This window comes from Canis lupus, chromosome 1 (assembly GCF_011100685.1).
Source record: "Canis lupus familiaris isolate Mischka breed German Shepherd chromosome 1, alternate assembly UU_Cfam_GSD_1.0, whole genome shotgun sequence".
Lineage (NCBI taxonomy): Eukaryota > Metazoa > Chordata > Mammalia > Carnivora > Canidae > Canis > Canis lupus.
This window is the reverse complement of record NC_049222.1, coordinates 63036038-63056431: the sequence shown is the minus strand read 5'-3', so window position 1 is coordinate 63056431 and position 20394 is coordinate 63036038. Positions and strand designations below refer to the sequence as shown.

The window sequence follows — 20394 nt, the reverse complement described above, 5'->3', positions numbered from 1 at the left end:
GCTATTTTAGGAAAGCCACTAGCACTAGTCTTATGAGATGCCAGTTTTCTCATTAATCAAGTTCTGCCACTATATTCTACAAACTTTATAAATTTTTAGTTACATAGGTGAATCTTATCTGTGCATGTTTCTCTCTTTGGGTAATCAAAAAATCTGATTAGAGTAATTTTTAACAAATAAGGAGCGTGGGGCACCTGGGTGTCACAGTTGGTTAAGTGTCTGCCTTTGACCCAGGTCATAATCCCAGGGTCCTGGGATCCAGCCCTGCATCAGGCTCCCTGCTCAGTAGAGAACCTGCTTCTCCTTCTCCCTCTGCCTCTCCCTACTGCTCCTGCTCTCTCTCTCTCTCTCTCTCTCTCTCTCTCTCAAATAAATAAACAAAATCTTTAAAAAATATGAAGCTTATTTTGGGCAACAAGATGACCAAGGGGAAGTAGACTAGGGTGCAAAATTGCTCAAGGATATCATCAAGAATCCAGGCTTCTGGCTTCTCCAGCTTTTCCAGCTTCTCCAGCTTTGCCACCATTGGCTTGTGTCTTTGGTCCTGAAAGTGTCAAGTTGGCTGTAGTACTTCCAGGTAACTTATGAGTGTTCTTGCCAGAAACAGGACAGAGATTCAAAACCTTTTCTTCACAAATCTTTGTCTATTTGGTGAAGGAAAGCCTATTTCAGGGAGTTTTATCCACACGTTTCTGGCCGTAACTGCTTCACAGTGGCCAATCCAACTCCAAGAAGATTTGGGAATTCTTATATTTCATTTTCCAGCCTCTATATTACAGGAAGGAAAGGGAAAGTGTGGGAATAGATGTCGAGTACCAACCTACATCATCAGCCGCAACAGGCAATATATTGAATATAATTCCTTTTTTAAAATATATAAAAACATTAGGATAAAATTAGAGTCCCCTGTGAGTACTACCAGGATTGTTCTGTAGTATTTTTTTACTTGAGAATATATCTTGAATATTATCATATTAGTATACAGAAAATACAAGGGCAACGAACACTGGGTTTCAGCTTTCACAGAAGTCTAATGGAGGGTGATGAATGTTAAAGGGGGAATCACACTAATAAAAGAACACCTATAAAACTGAAAGAAATTCTTTGACAGAAGGAGCACAGTGCTATAAGGGTAGACATAGAAAATTCTGACTTAGGTTGAGAAATCAAGGAATGTGTCCCGATGGAACAACATTGATTTGAGGTGTGAAGGTTAAGTAGGAATTCTAACCCGTGAAGAAATCAAGAATAGGAGAGAGCAAGGAGGGAAGAGGTGTTTTGGAACAGTCAAATTTCTTGTGAAAGAGGACAGTGTTGTAGAGGCATAGAAAGTGTTAGCAAGAGAGACATAAACAAAAATAAGAGATATACAGAATTTTGAAAACCAGGAGTAAGCAAACTATATTTCATGGGCCCAATCTGGCACATCAGATAAGAACGTGTACATTTTTAAATGGTTGAAAAAGAATCAAAAGAAGGATAAAATTTGGGGGCACTTGAAACGTGTAAGAAATTCAAATTTTAGTATCTATAAATAACATTTTATTAGAACACAGACTCATTCATTTGTGTTTTGTCTGTAGCAGTGTTTGTGCCCTAAGAGTGGAGTCGAGTAGCTACAACAGAGATCAAATGGCCTGTAAAACTGAAATATTTACTATCTGGTATTTTACAGAAAAAGTTTGCCAACCCCTCTGTAAGCCATATTAAGGATTTTGGTATTTAGTCTAAGGGCAATGGATGCATATGCACAAAAGCATTTTATACATGTTTGAGAGTATAGGGGAAGGGGGTTGCATTCTGTAACGCCACTATGGTAGTGAATTGGCGAAGGGCAGGATGGGATTCGAGGAGACCAATGAAGATACTACTCACCTAGTATCTAGATGACTGATTATGGTACCTTGAGCTTGGATGGTTGTAGGTGAAATGGAGAAAGAGGACATTTAATAAGATTTCTATTTTATACAACTAAACGTTTGACACCACTGGGATGGGACACCAGAAAAGGAGAAGCTTAGAATCGTAAGTCTGGGTTACAACATGTTGAGTTTGGGGTGCTTAGAGGGGATCCAAGGAGAAATATAGGGTTGGAAGCTCTCTTAGTGTGAGGTTCAGAAAAGAAATTTAGGTTGAAACGTAGCTATTTGCAGGATATGTTTGCCAGTGTGCAGAGTTTAAAGATGTGGGCATGAATGGATGAGTGATGGAAAGAGTCAAGGTGAGAAGAGTCAAGTTCTGAGTAGAGGTACTAAAGAATATATTTTTAAAATGATAATAACAATAATAATAATAAAAGTATATATTTTAAAACTCAATCTCGAGGAACCCAGAACTTTCTTTTTTAGCATGAGTACATCCAGACATCTTGAGGGCCAATACTAGGAATCTATCTGCCCTGCTTTTTATTTTCTAAAAGTTGGTATTCTATGCATTTTCAGTTGTCACTAGTTTTTAAGTCTTATTCTGAAGGTTCCAATGTTGATTTTATAAACATTATTTAAATACTGATTTATCTACATACAGACCTGTAGGGAAAAGCTTGACAGTTTGATGAAGAGTAGATATTATATAATCTACTTTTACAAGAAAGAATCAAAAGCAGTTGGTCTCAGAGATTTATCCCGCAGAGCACCTTTTAGAATATGTTAACTGAACATATGTCAGTCAGAACATAACCAATGTTCTTGTACTAATGACCACAAATATCCTGATGTCTAATGATTGACATTAAGCAAATGAAATTTTCTTCTGAAAAGTTCTAGTTTTAATATTATCTATTGTTCTAAGTCTCTAAACTGACATTACAAGGATTTATTTTGTCTTTTGTAACTGATCATTCCAATAAGTAAATGCGACTAACCTAGTTGATTCAACTTTCTGAATTTTAAGTTTTTCTAATAATATTGCAATTCACAATACCATCTTTGCTTATGACATTGGCATCTTATCAGATATATTAGAATTTGCTGTGATTTTTTTTTATTTTATTTTTTAAAGATTTTATTTATTTATTCATGAGAGACACAGAGAGAGAGAGAGAGAGAGAGAGAGAGAGAGGCAGAGACCCAGGCAGAGGGAGAAGCAGGCTCCATGCAGGGAGCCTGATGTGGGACTCGATCCCGAGTCTCCAGGATCACGTGCCAGGCTGAAGGCTAAACCACTGAGGCACTGGGGCTGCCCTGTGATATGTTTTTAAATTCTAACTGTTGATCCAGAATACTAGATTTCATAATCAACATTAGTATTTTAATTTTTGTGTATTTTGTTCTGTTTATTTTTTTCCTGTGCCTTGTTTCTGATTTAATTCTTGACATGATTTAATTCTGCTTTGAGTTATTTTGGGAGAAAATATTATGACTATCATGTTAACAGTGAAGAAATTGATGCAAAAAGATTAAAGGATTATCTATGGTATCTATGCTGGATTAGCTACTTAGTATCTGATTTAAATGCATCTAAAAATAATCTTACTTTCTTTTGTTCTTCAATATTGGAATATATTAGCAAGACTTATCCTAACATGGTATCAAAGCTCTTTTTTCCGCATAACAATTTTTCCTATTTGGTAGGAATATGGGAAAGTTATAGAGAATTTGTTGATTAAAAAAAAGACCAGTCAGATTCAAAAGCATAAGATGTCCATAGGTGCCTTTACAAATCCATGATTGCTCATTTCCTGAAGAATTCTTTAAGTGGAAATTGAACCAATAATGGTAGCTCTATCACTCTAAGGAGCAACACTTTTCCTTTTGTGCCCATCTGGCCGAAATGCCAAGTTGATAGAATGGAAAGGAGTTATGTGTTGATAAGAAAAGCGTTGAGGTTGCCAGAATTTTCTCTATTGTAATCATTGGCTTTGCAAATTAATGTATCCAAACACTGTGAATTTTTATTTTCTTCCTCCAAGAAATTAATGCACAATAATAACATATATATACAATGATATGTATGTGAAATATATAAACAATTACAAAGGTAAAGCACCAAGATGTCTTCCTTGGTATTCTTTCCATTTAAGTTCTCATTAAAAGGGGCAAATTAGCATGAGAAGACGAGTCATTGTCCCTTTGCATACCCACTTTTGTTGTCACTCCAAGCTAACTAATGCAAACGTTCTAATGTGCTTCTTTCCTTGAGGGGATTTTTTTTCATTTTTCCTGTTCACTTTAAAGATTTAAATATTTTCTTTTCACATATAAGGTCATGCATTATTTTTAGATATTTGAATGAGATATAGGATGACCCACACTTAAACCCATGACCTGTTATTAACGCCATTGTTTATTCTCACTTCAAGTTAAAGATGAAGGTCAGTGCCCAGAGAAACAGGAAGAGTCTAGTTAAAGACAAACTCTCCCTTTGATAAGGGGAAACCAAAGAAAGTCCACTTATTTACCATGGTAAGTGCTTGTTCCACAACTTTCTGAACCCATTGAATGGTTTAAAGTCAACTGGCTCATTACCTAAAAAACATTCAGCCAGCTATGCTGCCATCTTCAAATAACATCACGGGATGTTGTTCTGACGGACTGACTATTCTTTGTGCAACCGATATGTGCAGCCTCTTCCAATTATCTCTTACTTATTTCAGTGTGTGCTCTTCACACTAGGAAACTCCAGGAAGGAAAGAATAATGAGGTGCACATGGAGAGGCATGAAAGAAAGAGAAGATAAAAGCAGAGTGACGCTATCAGAACCATGGTACATCGTATTTAGCATACACGAAAGACAAAGTATCATGGAAATGAAATGATGACAGAATGAGGCAGGAAAAATGTATGCATTTATTCTGTGCTGCGAAGAGAGAATGCCCTTTGGCTTATTTTGTGGCACCGTTAGTGTCCACTCAGCAAACTTTCCTTGTGTGCATCAAACTCCTTGGGAATCTTGCCAGGGAAGGATTGCAGCATCCGGATTTAGACATAAAGCATTGAGTCCTCCATTAAGTGCTTGCATTATGAACTGGAACCACTTGAGAACTATACCTACAGAAGTTTATAAAGCATACTTGTTTTTTTCTTGTTGGTCTAATGGGAATGAGAGTGGGGGGGGGTGGTGCTTTGAGTGTATGCATACTTGTTATGGAAAAAGCCCTGCCTAGTAGCTGGAGTTTTGTTTTGTTTTGGGTTTTTTTTTTTTTTTAAGATTTTATTTGTCTATCTATCTATCTATCATCATCTATCACACAAAGAGAGATAGAGAGAGTGTGCACAAGCAGGGGAAGTAGCAGAGGGAAAGGGAGAAGCAGGCACCCCACAGAGCAGGGGACCCAATTTAGGGGTCTTAGAATAGGGGCTCTATTCTAAGACCCTGGGATCATGACTTGAGCTGAAGCCAGACGCTTAACCAACTGAGCCACTCAGGCACCCCTGTAGCTTAGCTTTAAAATAACCAGCTACAAACTAGTTAACTCACTCTGAATAATTATATCTGATTGGGGCAAGTTAAATATAAAAATCTGAAGATTTATGTGCAGCAGTGTTGAATGTGAGTGAGTCAGTTCTAATGGGCTTTTCCACCTAGGGAAGGCTGTATTTAGTTAATGGGACAGGGATACCACTTCATATTTTTGTCTGAACCACCTAAAAGTGAACCTTATAAATTGATTTCCCTGGTGTCTTGAAGCCACGTTTTTACATTGTTTTGTATCAGTAACAGTTTTTGGGTGTTGGTATAATAGTTGGGTATTTTTTGGGGTGCTCTGTTTCCAAAGATGAACAAGATAAAATCCCCATCCAAGAAAAATCTCACAATACTTGAAAAAGAGGGCTGTAAAAAAGGAAGAGTGAAGTGGTCTCCAGAGGTGCCTGAGATCAGACATACTAGATTATTTTTAATTCAATCTATGGACATCTATTTAGATCTTAGTACATGAGTGCCCAGGAAAGATTTGTTAAATTATTTGATCTAATCTTAACCACAACTACATCAGCTAATTATCATTTTCCATTTCATAAGGTGAGAAAACCGAAATTTAGTTTCAGATGCCTTACATTAGATCATTGGGTTAGTAAATGAAGGGAATAAATTTCAAACTGAGGGCTTTTTTCGTTCACTCGGTTTATGTCTATTTGTCTGTTTTTGTCCAACCACAGTACAAAATGATCTGTGAAAGCCCTTAATTTGTATGAGGTTGCATAATTATTTGAGAATGCCATCACTCTGCCCCCTTGATTATGCATGGAGGATTCCTCAATTTATAAACAAAGATGATACTGATTTAGAAACTCAAGCAGGAAAAACGGAAGCATAGAGAATGCATAGTGATTCAAAACCATATGGACATGGTTAAAAAAAGAGGAAGGAAAATATCAAATAGCTCATAGCATATTGAAGTAAAGAAACATAGGCACAGATAAGATGAAAAGTCATGGAGCTGATGCCAAGGGGTTGGTTCTCTGTGTGACATCACCCAAGCTTGGAACGGTATTTTCTTTTGGAGGTCTATGAACAGAAGAGGTTCCAAGTCAACCTGAGTGTAGCCAGATTTCTTCTTTCTCACAATTGTATTTACCTGAACCACAAAGTAATGTGTCCACAGCAGATGAAATCAAATGCTACCTATAAAACAGTATCTGTTGGGTCGCCTGGGTGGCTCAGCGGTAGAGAGTCTGCCTTTGGCCCAGGGCGTGATCCTGCAGTCCCGGGATTGAGTCCCACATTGGGCTCCCTTCATGGAGCCCGCTTCTCCCTCTGCCTGTGTCTCTGCCTCTCTCTCTCTCTCTGTCTCTCATGAATAAATAAATAAAATCTTTAAAAACAAAAACAAACAAAACAGCATGTGCAAAACAATTCCTCTTAAGACATGAAAAAACATGAGTTCAGTGAGAGTTGTCCCAAATCCCTAATTTTGAAGCCCAGCTACTTGGAATGATAGTTTGTCCCATAGCATAAAGCCTCATCTAAAAAAAAACAAAATGTGAAAGTGTGTGAGTGTGTGTGTGGGGTGTGTTTTGTGTATACATTGTTCTAAGAAATATAATGAGAACCATAAGAAAGTTATCTAAATGTGTATGTGTGTGCATTAGTAGTGGATTTTCATAAAAAAATGCAATGATTACTCAAATGATGTGACAACCGTGGGTTTAGAATAAATTTATGGATGCTACTTTTTAATTAAATATTTAATAAAACCTTAATTGTTTTATTTACAAATATTTTTATTTAAAAGATACTGTATTTAACAGTATGGTAGAAAAATATAGGAAGCATAATTTAAAATATCAATAAAGAGACCAATGTGTACTATTTGCTTTGTATCTGATGCTGTTCTAAATGCTTCACCTGTAGGTTCACTTTCATTTTTACAGCATCTTTTTTTTATTTTTTTAATCTATGTGAATATTGACATTGAAGCACTAAAAGAGACTTGCCCAAGTTACACAGGCACCTGAGGCGAATTTGGGCTGCATGCCCTGCGGTACGACTTGTGTCCTTAGCCACCATGCTTTCCAGACTCTTTCAGGCCAAAACTCAAAAACAATTGACTGCTGAAGTTCTTTTGTATTTTACCTGAAAAAGATTTGGTGACTTGCTTTGAAATGTAAAAGTTTCTCATGCCATTAAATATGGACTACTATTCCAGGAGTGAATGAGATAGTAATTTCCTATCAATGACCAATCCATTTATTTAGTTTAAACAGCTTAGTTTAGGAAATTCATTTTTTACAATATGATTTTTTTTACAATATGATTTAAGGGCTGAAAAAAATAGAAACTTCAGTGGCTATCTTATTTATGCCAACTGCAGTATTAATAACTCCATTAGTAATTTGTCTACATATTATAACTTAGGTAAATACAACCTACCTATAAAATGTAGAAGGTAGCTTACTGTATAGTTTTTATACATGAAATGTTTAAAAGCTTTCATTCTATCTGTAGCAATAATAATGATAGCTGTTGGCTTATAAATGTTTAAGGCTCTCAAGTCAGGAAAAAAATCAGTGAGCAAAGACCAATTTTGCCCCTTAGTAGGGAAAATGTTCTTAGACAAATTATGAAGCCTCAGTATCGTTATCTCTAAAGTGGGTGTAATAATGGTATTTACCTCATAGGAGAGGTATGTGAAGATTGTATAAGATAATTTCTTCATTTGTGCAATAAATATTTACAGATCCTCTACAAAAGCACTCATCTAAACATGATGATTCAGCAGAGAAAATAGAAATTCATCTCAAGACTCATGAAGCTTATATTCTCCTGGGATTAGAGAGCAAATAAACACAGGAACCTTTAATATCACATAAATAAAATATAAATAATGCATATAGTACACTTATTTAATAGTGAATGCCATTAGGAAAATATCACTGGCTGCAAAACCTGATTATCATTATTTATTTTACATAAAAAGCCTCTATGTATTGAAAAACAAATGTGAAAATGATGACCAAGTGGAAAAAAGGAAGATCAGAGATATGCAGCTTCTCCTTACAAAATATTTAAAATAGAGACATCCTTTTTTTAAGAATTTATTTATTTGAAAGAGTGAGGGCGTGTGTGAGCAGGGGGAGGGACAGAAAGAGGTGGGGAGAGAGAGAATCCCAAGCAGCCTCTGCTCTCTGCTCAGGGTGTGGAACCTGACCAGGGGCTGGATCCCTCCACCCTGAGATCACAACCTGAGCTGAAACCAAGACTGACGCTTGACCGAGTTTCCTAGGGACCCTTAAGATAGAGACATTCTTTAAAAAATGTTGGTTCTTGGGACTTATATATTGCATAGATTTCTTTCTTTTAATTTCATGAAGACAAAACAGAGACTCCTACTCAGAGTTGATCTCCACTGCTACCCTTCTCTGACTCCAGTGCATACACGCTGAAGTTTGGGTTGGCCTGCTTTACTTGAGAGCATAGAGTTGATGACATTGAAGATTCATTAATGAAGCTCCCCTCCCCAGGCCCATCAGCAATTTACATTTCATAAACGAAATCAACAGCCTGGAAAAGTCAGTGCTGCATATGAAATGACAGGCTGTCTGCCTCAACAACTCAGCGTGACGATCTCTTGATTCAGTGTCTCTGCACGCCTGCATGTGGAGCTGAGAATGAGGGGCTCTAAGTGACAAATGTTTATGAAAATCGAGTATTTTATTATTATACAATAATAATCAGTGGTAAAAAAAAAATATTTCAAACAGTAAAGATTGGGCGAAAATAAGAATTCCCTTTCTCTTTTTCTGGCCTCTGGGTTCCAATCTCCAGTACTGGCCACTGTCCTTAATTTCCTGAAACTTATCAATGAAGCCTTTTGAATAAACTTAAATATACATATATATAAAGAGATATATATGCATATATATAACTTTTGACTAAAGTTAAATACAAATATATATATTTGTAATATATATTGTCATTTCATATGACTAGGAATAGACATCTACATGTGACTCAAAAATTAAGGACTTAACCTTCAGTAGTAATGCTATCTAAAAAATGAAGGCACTAGGCTCTGAATGAGCAAGTAGCCTAATAAAAGAGATGCTCACCTTAGAAAATCCTTTGACAATAATCTCACATAGCAATTCCTGCTTTGCATCTTCAAGGATAAAGACCCAATTCTGTAAGAAAAAAAGAAAATTACCATGCAATTTAAGTTTATGAGCATAATTTTAAAATAATTAAGCTCTTCCAATACATCACTTATAATTCTCATTAATTTTACAACATTATTTTCTCCATTGTAGGAATGACAAAGTTGAGATTTAGGGTTTTAAGGAATGTCCAAGGTCACAACACTTAGTAAGTAATCTTGTTTTTAAAGCCAGATTATATGATCCAATGCTTCTTTTTACACTTCCCCTGAACTCATAACTTGTGAGGTCACACTGTAAGGGCTGTTTGCATAAAATAGCAAAAGTCAGTAGTTGTATCCTAATGCGAGGGGCCATGGGCACGTGTGGGTTGGATAGTGCACATTCATAAGTGTCTGTAAAATTCTATGTGCAAGATAAAAGTTGGTTCTGCTTGTATAATACTCCTAAAAATCATATTGCATGATAAAAATATTCTTAACAATTTTTATTTTTTTCAAAAGACCTCTTGACAAACATTAAGACAGATATTTCCATTTCAAGATTACAATGACACTGTGACTGAGGGGGTGAGAGCCATGTGTAGAGTGGGAAGGAAAGCTCTTTCAAATAGCTCTACTTGATGAGTAACATGTTTGTGAACCCCACCCTAGCTTTCAAATCACTAGGACACTGCAATTTTATTTCTAGCTCTGGAAGCATGAGCTGAATCAACTTCTTCTAAGGCTACGGATGCATGAGCAGGAGTATTTGGTCTTTCTATAGTCACCATTTTGTTCACGTATTCATTCATTCCACAATATTTATGGATCATATACCATGTGCCAAAGATGTGAACAAATGCTGATGTTTGAGTAGCAAACAAGACACAGCTATTGCTCTTGTGGAAATTAAAATCTAAAAAGGAGACACAGACAGTAAATGAAAATGAAGTAAAAAATTATACAACAAAAATTTTATATAACACTAAGGCCCATGGAAAGTATTAAGATGGTGTGTACCCTCCCCAGGTATGTGAATGTGTTAACTCAAAAGAGGGGAATATGTGCCAGGGAGTGTTAAAGTGCAATAATAGCAGTGATACCACTTCTTTACAGGATACATATTCAAATATTATAGGAAGTAGGGTGTGAATGGCTATGTAATTTTCGACTATATAAAATTCTGCTGTTAAACAAATGTGAGTTTTGGTGTATGGTTTTTTGTTTGTTTGTTTTTTGTAACTCCAGATAATGAGCCTATTAGGCTAGAATTCAAATAAAGCCAGACAGCACTATCTCAGGTAACATAGACTGTACTTAAAAAGTATCCCAACCATGGGATCAGTTTTTCTGCTGTTGTAAGGAAGGAAAAATTGTAACATACCGGAATCCTTCCATTAATCAAAACAAAACTTTATGGCAAAAATGGAGAACGCTAAAGCTGAGGCAAAATTGTTAAAAGAAGAAGAACTGGGAAATGTGAAAATATAGTCAGCCATTACTTTGGTTGGGATGATTGTCATGAGTATTACTTGGATAGTTTATGAAACCAGGTATAGGGACATGTGGGTGGCTCAGTGGTTGAGCATCTGCCTTCAGCTCAGGTGGTGATCCCAGGGTCCTGGGATTGAGTCCTGCACCAGGTTTCCTGTGGAAAGTCTGCTTCTCCCTCTGCCTGTGTCTCTGCCTCTCTATGTCTCTCATGAATAAATATGTAAAATCTTAAAAAAAAAAAAAAAAAAACTGTTCTATACTGGTAAGTTGAAATGCAGTTTCTGAACAAAAGCCATTTCCTAGGACAATAAGAAATCAAAATATTTCATTTTAATAAAGCCTTATATTATTATACTAAATTTAAGTCAATTTAATGTATTTTATAAAATTAATAACAAATATAAAAACAAGAATTATACCAGTTTGAAATTATTAAATTAACCACCAGGTGGCGCTCCATGAATTGAGCGTCTGTAGTCAAAAATAATAAATTGCTTGCATTGGTTAAATTAGGAAAAATTACCACACTCTTCCCTCCAAGCGGTTTTTATTAATTTTTTATTTGTATTACTTAGAGAGCTTCCAAATCACAAGAAATGGGCTCTTATTAAAGACAAGATGCCAAATTACTAAGTATGTTTAGTATGAAACTTTTGAGCAAACTGGGTTTTAAAATCAAAGTCCTTTCACTTAAGTTACTTTATAGTTTACTAAGAACACGTTTCACTGAATATTGATAAACGTAACTATAATTGAAATTGAGAACAGATGAGAAAAATCTATTAGAACTGACTCGTATGTTCTTGTTTTCAAATGTTGATTTTCCCCCCTTTTCTTTGTATGTGTGTATGTAAATGATTTACTCCAGAGCCTGAAATTAAAAAAGATGAAAAGATGCCCAAAGCAGGTAAGGACACTTTGTAAGATTTACACATAAATAGATGTTCTGTTTGTTATGTACAAGTCCAGTTTTATAATCAGGGTTGGATAAGGCCTTGAGATGCTCACAACATTGAAAAAAAAAACTGATGCACCCATCCTATATATTTTAAATATAATAAAGCCATAAACTTGAAGATATGTTAAAGTGAAAATAGATTCTTTTTTTTCCGGATAAAGTCATCAAAGCACTACTGGCATATGCTGTTCCTTATGCATCTAATGGGTAAATGAGCACTGTTTACAAAGTGCTCAGGGGACAATTTGAATTTCAGACCTGCCTTCACCTATATTCAACCTTTCTTTTAACCTCAAAAAACAGTGGTTTCATATTAGTCAACCTAATAGATTCAATCACTTTCTTTCCCACTAATTAAATATGCAAATATTCTTTGGAATGGTAATCCATTGCTTTCTTGGTCATTGATTTGAAAATTGGAGTACTCTGAAAATAGGATTTCTAAAAACAGGTTCTGTGAGGGAAGAAGACAGGAGATTAGCTGGGCACTCTTAAGACAGGAGTCAACACTTAGAAGAAAAAAAATCATAGAATACAGTGCAGAAAAGTAAAACTAAAAATTCCAGTTAGTAATGACAATCTTCCTCGGGCTAACCCTACTCCAAATATTTTATATCTATATGAAGATATTTATATGTCTATATCTACATATGCAAAAAAAAAAAAAAAAGTCTAGCTATATCTCCCCATACAGTAAAAGTTCTGTGTACACAGAGACATATACGTATCTTTGGTCTTAACAATATTTGTATATACTTATTTTTACAAAGTTTAACCTATATGAAAATCATTCTTGTTTTACCCTTCTATGTTTAAATATTAACTTGAATTATTGCCACTCCTTTTGAAAGTACTGTTAACAAAGCAAAAGGAACTCATTGTTTTGTAGTGAAAAAACAGCCATTTTGAGTGACTTTATAAAATCTGAAAGCCTGCATTTTCTGGAAGACAAATGGAAAAAAGTGACCAATTTTACATAGTGAGGAAAATGCATAATAGAGATATGATATATTACATCTTAACATCAAAACTTATAACTGAGCTTTAGATATACCGGCAGAAAAGGGGAAACTACGTATAAAAATTGTTCTATGGTTGTTGGCACTCTTACTGGTGTCAGTGAAAGACTGCTGATCAAATAAAAGTTATATGACATTACTCCTTCCTGTAAGCTAACACTGTATTTGATGCTTTATTTTACTGTTGGTATGTAATGGGAAAAGTAATATGCACTATAAATTTCCTATTATTAGTTTGCATTAAATATTTATGTCTATTTTTATGTTATATTTATTTTTAACTTCCTAAAAGGAAAGAGAAATTAGCATTAATGGCATATGTTATATAATCAATCAGCAAATTAATTGAAAACATATATTATGCTAAATATCACTGCCATATGTTCAGGATTGTGCTTGTTGATGCAAAACTTACAAATAAGTAATAAGATATTGTTTTTGTCTCAAAAGAGTATAATCAAGGACACAGACACGAACTATCAAGTGATGGCTTTAAGACAATTATATCAGTGATGAGTGCTCAGGAGTCTCAAGGGAGGAGCCACCCCTGTGGTCTTATCAATCAGGGAAAACCTCGGGGAGATGATGGATTTAAGCTAGGGTTTTAGGAATATGCAAGAACAGCTGAGACAGGGAGATGATTCTACAGCATGGTGGAAGCGGTGCTAGCTTTCGAGTAGAAAGACATGAATTTGACTCTGCCATTTGCTAGGGGTGTAACTTAAATTACTTAACATTTCTGACCTTCAGTTTCTTTATCTATGGAACGAAGGTTATCATAACAAGCCACCAGGGCTTCTTAAAAGGAATCAACTTGGTGCTTGCCATTTGGTTCAGCTTCAGTAAAAGGTAGCTCTATGGCAGAGTTAACTGAGGGGCAGGATGAGCATGCAGTTAGCAGCAGGCAGCAAGAAGACCAAAGACCAAAGCAGATGCTAGGCCTGAATGAGGAACAGACGATGGCAGAACTGCAGCCATGGTAGGTAGCCAAAGGGAGGGTGGTTCTGGAAATCCAGGAAAGGGCGATTAGGAGGCCAGAGTGAAAAGTCTGGATTCTCAGAATACGAATCAGAGGAAGAGAGTAATAATCCTAAATCTTGTAATAGTGTATGGAGTGAAGTTTTGTAGAATGGATTTTCAATCAGAGATTTGACTCAGTAGTATTTTGTAAGTAATCTAAATATTATAAGGATGGGAAAAATTGGTACAGAGCAGAAACAATGAGAAAGTGAATTTTGTTTATTTTCAAGATTATTTATAGCCATGACTACCGTGCAGTGTGGAATTTTTAGGAATTACGATTTTTAAAAGCACAGAACCTAGTAACCCATTGAAAATATGAACAACATCTTATATATTCTTTCAGTTACAGGACACCATACACTTTAGAAACACAGTCGTACTCCCTGTATTGCGCTATTGCTGCTTTTCTGTCAAGTTGTTTCACAGGAAAAGAATAGGCATGGATGACATTAGTTGTACTGAACTTCATGGCCTCAAGCATGAAAGGATGAGAAGGCAATTAAACTATAAGTTGCAGAGGAAGTGCAGGTGTGCAGGTGGGTGGATGCTAGTGGGACATCCACCCAGAGATATCCTAGCGATGCTTGCAAATTGGGAGCATTCACTTGGGATCCTCAGACTAGGTTGGGTATACATGAGTTTCGAAGTTCTGCATTCGAAGACAAAGGAGAAAAGGAGTTGTTCAAAAAAAAAGAAAAAAAACTTGGAGACAGAAGAGAAGGGAATGAAGGATGGCTTCATTCCCTTGGATTTCCCATGGAAAAGTAAAAGAACCAATAAAGAACAGGCAAGCAGGTTATGGGAAAGACCAGGAAGTACAGTGTCTCAGCATCCCAAAGCAGGGGTCCATTCATGAACACGTGAAAAAGTCAGCAGTATGAAAGTCTCAGAGGGTCATGAGACATGGGACTGAGAAAAAGCCATTATAGTTGACAAAAACCTGTCATTTTGTGACTTTTTTTTAAAAAAAAAGATTCTATTTATTTATTCATGAGAGACACAAAAACACAGGCAGGGGGAGAAGCAGGCTCCCTGCGGGGAGTCGGATATGGGACTTGATCCCAGGACCCTGGGATCACACCCTGAGCCAAAGGCAGACGCTCAACCCCTGAGCCACCCATGTGTCCCAACCTTTTGGAGGGCATTTTCAGAAGACCAGTGGAAGTAAAAAACAGTTTGGGATTTATCAGTAAGTGGAAGCAGAGCACAAACTACTTTTTCCAGGAATTTGTAGGGAAAGGGAGGCAAAATATTCTATTTCAGCAGGTCACATCAATGAAACATGTTGGTTGTTGTCATGCTGGTGATAACCTGATGGAGAGAATTCCAGGGAGAGGAGGAGTGAGAAGTTCAGAGGGAGATACTGATTAGGAGAGAACTGTCCCAGATTTGAGAGAAGTGGGGATACACCCTCTAGGTGGAAGGAATAAGCTTAGTTATGAGGAAGAACAAAATGCTCCTGAGCTTTGAAGGAGTAATGAAAGGGTAGATTAAATTAAAGTTGAGCATACATGAGGGAAGACAGTCCTCCAGAATGATCTTTTCTCCTAAAATCTGTGTGATGGTGACCACTAACATGTTTGTTGCCCAAACCAGGGGATGGTTTTTTTCCTGCCTCATGTTATACTGACTCCGACACAATATTTGACCATGTTTACTGTCTCTCGTATCCAAAAAAAAAGAACCCAAAAAAACTTTCTTTGGCAAAAACTAGACCATTTAACCCACGTTGTTAAAAATAAGACAGCAACAACAAAAAAATGACTACATTTTTAAATACCGGAGCGACGTTTATAATGATTTATTTTTGACGTGGCATATTATTAGCCACTAAAATTCCTTTGTTTTTTACCCAGCAATGAAAATGATGGCAAATGGGACATGCATTTCATTAGGTAATTGGAGAATAGCTTAGTGTTCTTTTTGGGAAGCAATAGATATTAATTATAAGTAGTAATATAATTAAAAACAACAAAACGCTTGCCTAAGGAATAAGCAATACATTATTTTTCTTACTTACCATGGATATTAATATTCATAAACAAGTTCTTCAGAGTTCTAGAACTGTATTTCTAACTGTCTAGCAAACATTTCCACTTGGTTATTCTGCCTACTTTTCACTTTGTTCATAATTGAACTCAACAGCTCCTCCGTTGTCTCTTTCTGTCATTATTGTTGCTCCTTATCCCAAGAAATGGAACTCATGAGTCACCACTCAGTTCCGTTGACTTAAACTTCTGAGTCATTTGCAGCTTCTCCTTGTCTTTCAGAACCCAGTGTCCAATTAGATATCATGTTATGTATTTCCCAAATTTGTGCTCCCCCACTCCTTTTTGTTTTCTTTCTCCGGGTATGACCATAGTTTTAGCTCTCATCATCTCTTGCCTGAATAGATAAATAAGCCCATGACTTGATCCTCTTGTTTCCATCTCGTCTTCACAGACAGATCCACCACATGCCTGTGCTAGTTATCTTTTCTAAATGAGTATCTGTGGAGAACAGAGCTAGATTCACTGTCACTACATTATATTGCGTCCCCACACCCCCTGTCATATTTCTTCATGGGGTCTCTCTTTGTCTAATCCACCACTATCATCGCTTCCAGTGCACCCACATCAAGATTTTTAAAAGATTACTTGATCTGCAGAATTTTGTCTATTCTGTGTCTTTGAATATTTTCTCTTCACTTTAGGTCCATGGATTTTTTTGTTTGGTTGGTTTTTGTTTTCTTGTTTTTTTTTTTTTAAGATTTTATTTATTTATTCATGAGAGACAGAGAGAGAGAGGTAGAGACATAGGCAGAGGGAGAAGCAGGCCTCTGCAAGGAGTCCAATGTGGGACTCTATCCCAGGACCCTAAGATCATGCCCTGAGTAGAAGGCAGATGCTCAACTGCTGAGCCACCCAGGTGCCCCAATTTAGGTCCATGTTAAAAGCATCTTACCTATAAACCTTGCCTCTTGCCCCCATCTTGGGAGCTTACCTTCCCACCCACCACTGTTCTCTATCTATAAACACACAGCGTAAGTTTTCCAGCCTTGGTCCGTTTACATAATGTCTTCCTCTACCATACGATGTGGTATCCATAATTACCAAATGGGCTTCCTCTAACTTTGTATCTAAGCTCCTATATTATCTCTGCTGTGAGCTGTTTAGTCTTCTCTGATTTCTGATACAGGAAATCATTCGAAAGCCACCATAGCCACAACATGTTGACAAAATTATCATTCTGGAAACAAAGGGGTTGGTTAATATTTTTTTTAAATATACTTTTGACATATGTCTTGATTTTGTGATATAGGACGTGGAGAGGCAGTTTTTTAAATGGAAAAGGCTAATAGAGGAAGGATGGCATAGAAAGAGGAGCTCTAAGGCAATAGATGTGGAGGGGTTTACAACAAATCTCTTAAGTGCTGAATCTCTCTTTCTTTACTTATAAAATAGAATTACCACCAACAACGCATTCTATGCCAATCCAGCAGGCTTATTGTGAGACTTGTGTGATATGATATATGTGAAGGTACTTTCAAAGCTATGAAAACAGATAAATATGAGAGTTTATCATCTATACCCTTGTTATTTCAAGTGTGGTCCTCAAAACAAGAGCAGGTATTCTCTGGTTGCTTGTTAGAAATATAAAATCTTGGGTCTTATCAATAACTGCTGAGTAAGAATTTGGATTTTAATGAGATTCCCAAGTCACTAATTATGTACATTAACATTTGAGATGTAGTATTATAGATTTCATAGACAACCTATTGTTGCCCTTGTCTCCAGGGAGGAAAAACATTAAGCTCTCTCTTACCAAAAACTTGGCTGATTTAGATTGGACTTATATTTTTGGGTGGCTGCTTTCTAACTAGTAGGGAGGTCCTCACACTTACTGAGCACTGGTTGACATCCTCCATCCACCATCTCATTTGATGGGTGATTTCTGGACTTTGGCCATCCGAGAAATGATTGAGGAAACAGCTATTTCTTATGACATAGCGTAGGCAAACAAGCACTAGACATACTTGTGCATTCATTTGAAGAATAAATAAACCCATATTTTGCTAGCAGAACATGTGTGTCAAGAGAGAGCAGTCTCTACCAGCTAGCTAAGAATGACACAATAGGTTAATGATTTAGCCAAAGAAAAACAGTATGTACTCATACTTATCAGTCATCAAAGCATCTCTGGCTCATATTCCTCAAAGAACTTGCTTCTAATTGGTTCCTCTATTCAATCTATGTCTGTCATCACATAAACTAAATGTAATAACAATCTAAAAATTACTATCGTGGTCCTACAAAAGTATATGTATATATACTGTATCTTCCAATAAGACAAAATGTGTTCTCTCTCTCTCTCTTCTCCTTCTTTCTTCCCCCAACCACCTCACATACCACTAAAATAGTATATACATCTTACATCTTTAAGTTACCCATAAAACACATGCAGGGCTCCTATAAATTGTAGAAATAATTAAATCTCAATTTGATTAGCTTCACTAAGTTATGGTAGGATCAGACTCAGTTTTGTTCAATAAATACTGATTGCATTTCCACCATGTTTCTAATAGTGTGCCAGGTTTTGAGGATATAAAGATGAATAACATAAATTCTCAATAAATATTTTATATCAAGGCAAAGATCATTAAATAAAGAGCTTATAGTAACAAAAATAAATGAATACAAATCAAGCAAACAGGCAAGAAAAGGTTGTGCAGAGTGTGCCTTCTGAACACAGGGGGATGTTACATTTCTCTAGCCTATTGGTTCAGGGAAATATTCCCAAAGGAGAAGATTATATGAATGATCTCAGAAGGTGGGTGAAGATAAGCAGGTGAAAAAAGCCTGCATAGAGCATTCCAGATAGATTTATAAAGCCTCAGCTGGATGGTAAACAGTCAGGAGCACTGAAAACTACAAGATTTCACTTTCACTTCAGCACAAAGTGTGAGTGGAGAGCAAGAGTAGGTAAGGCTTAAAAGAAAACCGTGCTGCTGTAGTAAATGTTGTGTCCTTTTTCCTAAAGGAAATTGGGAACAATTAAAAGTCTTTAAGCCAAATGAGGTACAGCTTAAAATAGAATTTCAAGTAGCTGATTCTGAATAATCACAAATTGAAGATACAGAGGATGCCAATAGTTTCAGGAAATCAGTTTTCTAGGTGATGAGATCTTGCACTGACATCTCTAGAGTTATTAAAAGGGTCTTGAGAGAGCATTAGTAGGAAGGAAAAGAGGAGAGCTATTATAGAAGCATTTAGGAAGTAGAATCACCACAACTTAGAGCAGGGGATAAGAAAAAATTCAGGATAATTCCCAGGTTTCTATCTTGGAATAGTATGTGGACAGTAATGTCATTTACTGTGGTTGGAATTTCCAAAAGAAGTGGCAGATTAAAAAAAAAAAAAAGGAAGCTATATGTATTATATAAATTTTTGACATATTTATTATATAATGTTTTTGTTGAACATTTACTATATGCTAGGCAGTATAGCAAAGCACAAGCATATAGTAAGTTGTGTTGTGTTGGGATGGTAAACACAATCAAGTTCCTGTCTTCCTAGAGTTTATAATCTATTTGGGGTAGCCATGGGGGAGAGAAATGTTGAATGAGAGGTGCCTGTGGAATATGCATTTAGGTATGATTATCAGGTACCCAGAGAGAAAATATGGTAGTGGATGTGGAAATTCCTGGCAAAGCTGTGCTGGCTTAAACAATGAGACTTATTGACATTTACGAAGGGAAGAGAGAGAGAAAGAAGGAGGATCAAGGAAGCAAATCAAGAATACTAATATGTAAGGAGTCAACAGGGAAGAAGACTTGAAGGAGTTAAAACAATTAAAAAAAAAAAGGAATGAAGGAAGGAATTCTCTTAGAACCTTGAGATACTGTCTCAAAACCGAGGGGGAAAGAATTTTAAGGAGGAGGAGGCTGTCAAAGTGTCAAATGTAACAAATTTACAGTAAGATAAAGACTGAAAAATATTCATTGCAAGATATGATATAAAGTTGCTGCTGATCTTATAAGCAGTTTTAGTGGAACGAAATAAGAGGAAAACCAAATTACCATAGTATGAGGCATTTAGTTGAAGGCCAGGATTGAGGCCAGAAAATACCCGTTGTAAGCTTTGTATAAATTATAAGTTATTATTTTAAAAACTTGTCTGAAAAAGGGAAAAGTGTGAATTATTCAGGAGAATAGCATGGCAAAGTAAAAAGAGGGGAAGATGTGACATCAGAGAAACTGTAGTTTTAAATAATTTCTAATCTATCAGAGATATAGCAGCAACCATCTTTAAAACTTTACAGGGTTAGAGTGTCAGTAAAAGGCATAATGCATGGGAAAATGCTAAAAACTAAGGCATGCACTCATTCTATTTTTAAAGACCTGA

The 20394-nt window shown here is 36.2% G+C and overlaps 1 protein-coding gene across 1 annotated transcript in view; it reads left to right on the top strand.

Moving 5' to 3' along the window:
• TRDN (triadin) overlaps positions 1-20394 on the top strand; it is a 360587-nt gene that overhangs the window by 281001 nt on the left and 59192 nt on the right. Inside the window, exon 23 of the mRNA NM_001389217.1 lies at positions 11880-11918. Coding sequence (NP_001376146.1) covers positions 11880-11918 — 39 coding nt within the window. The remainder of the gene's footprint in view (positions 1-11879; positions 11919-20394) is intronic.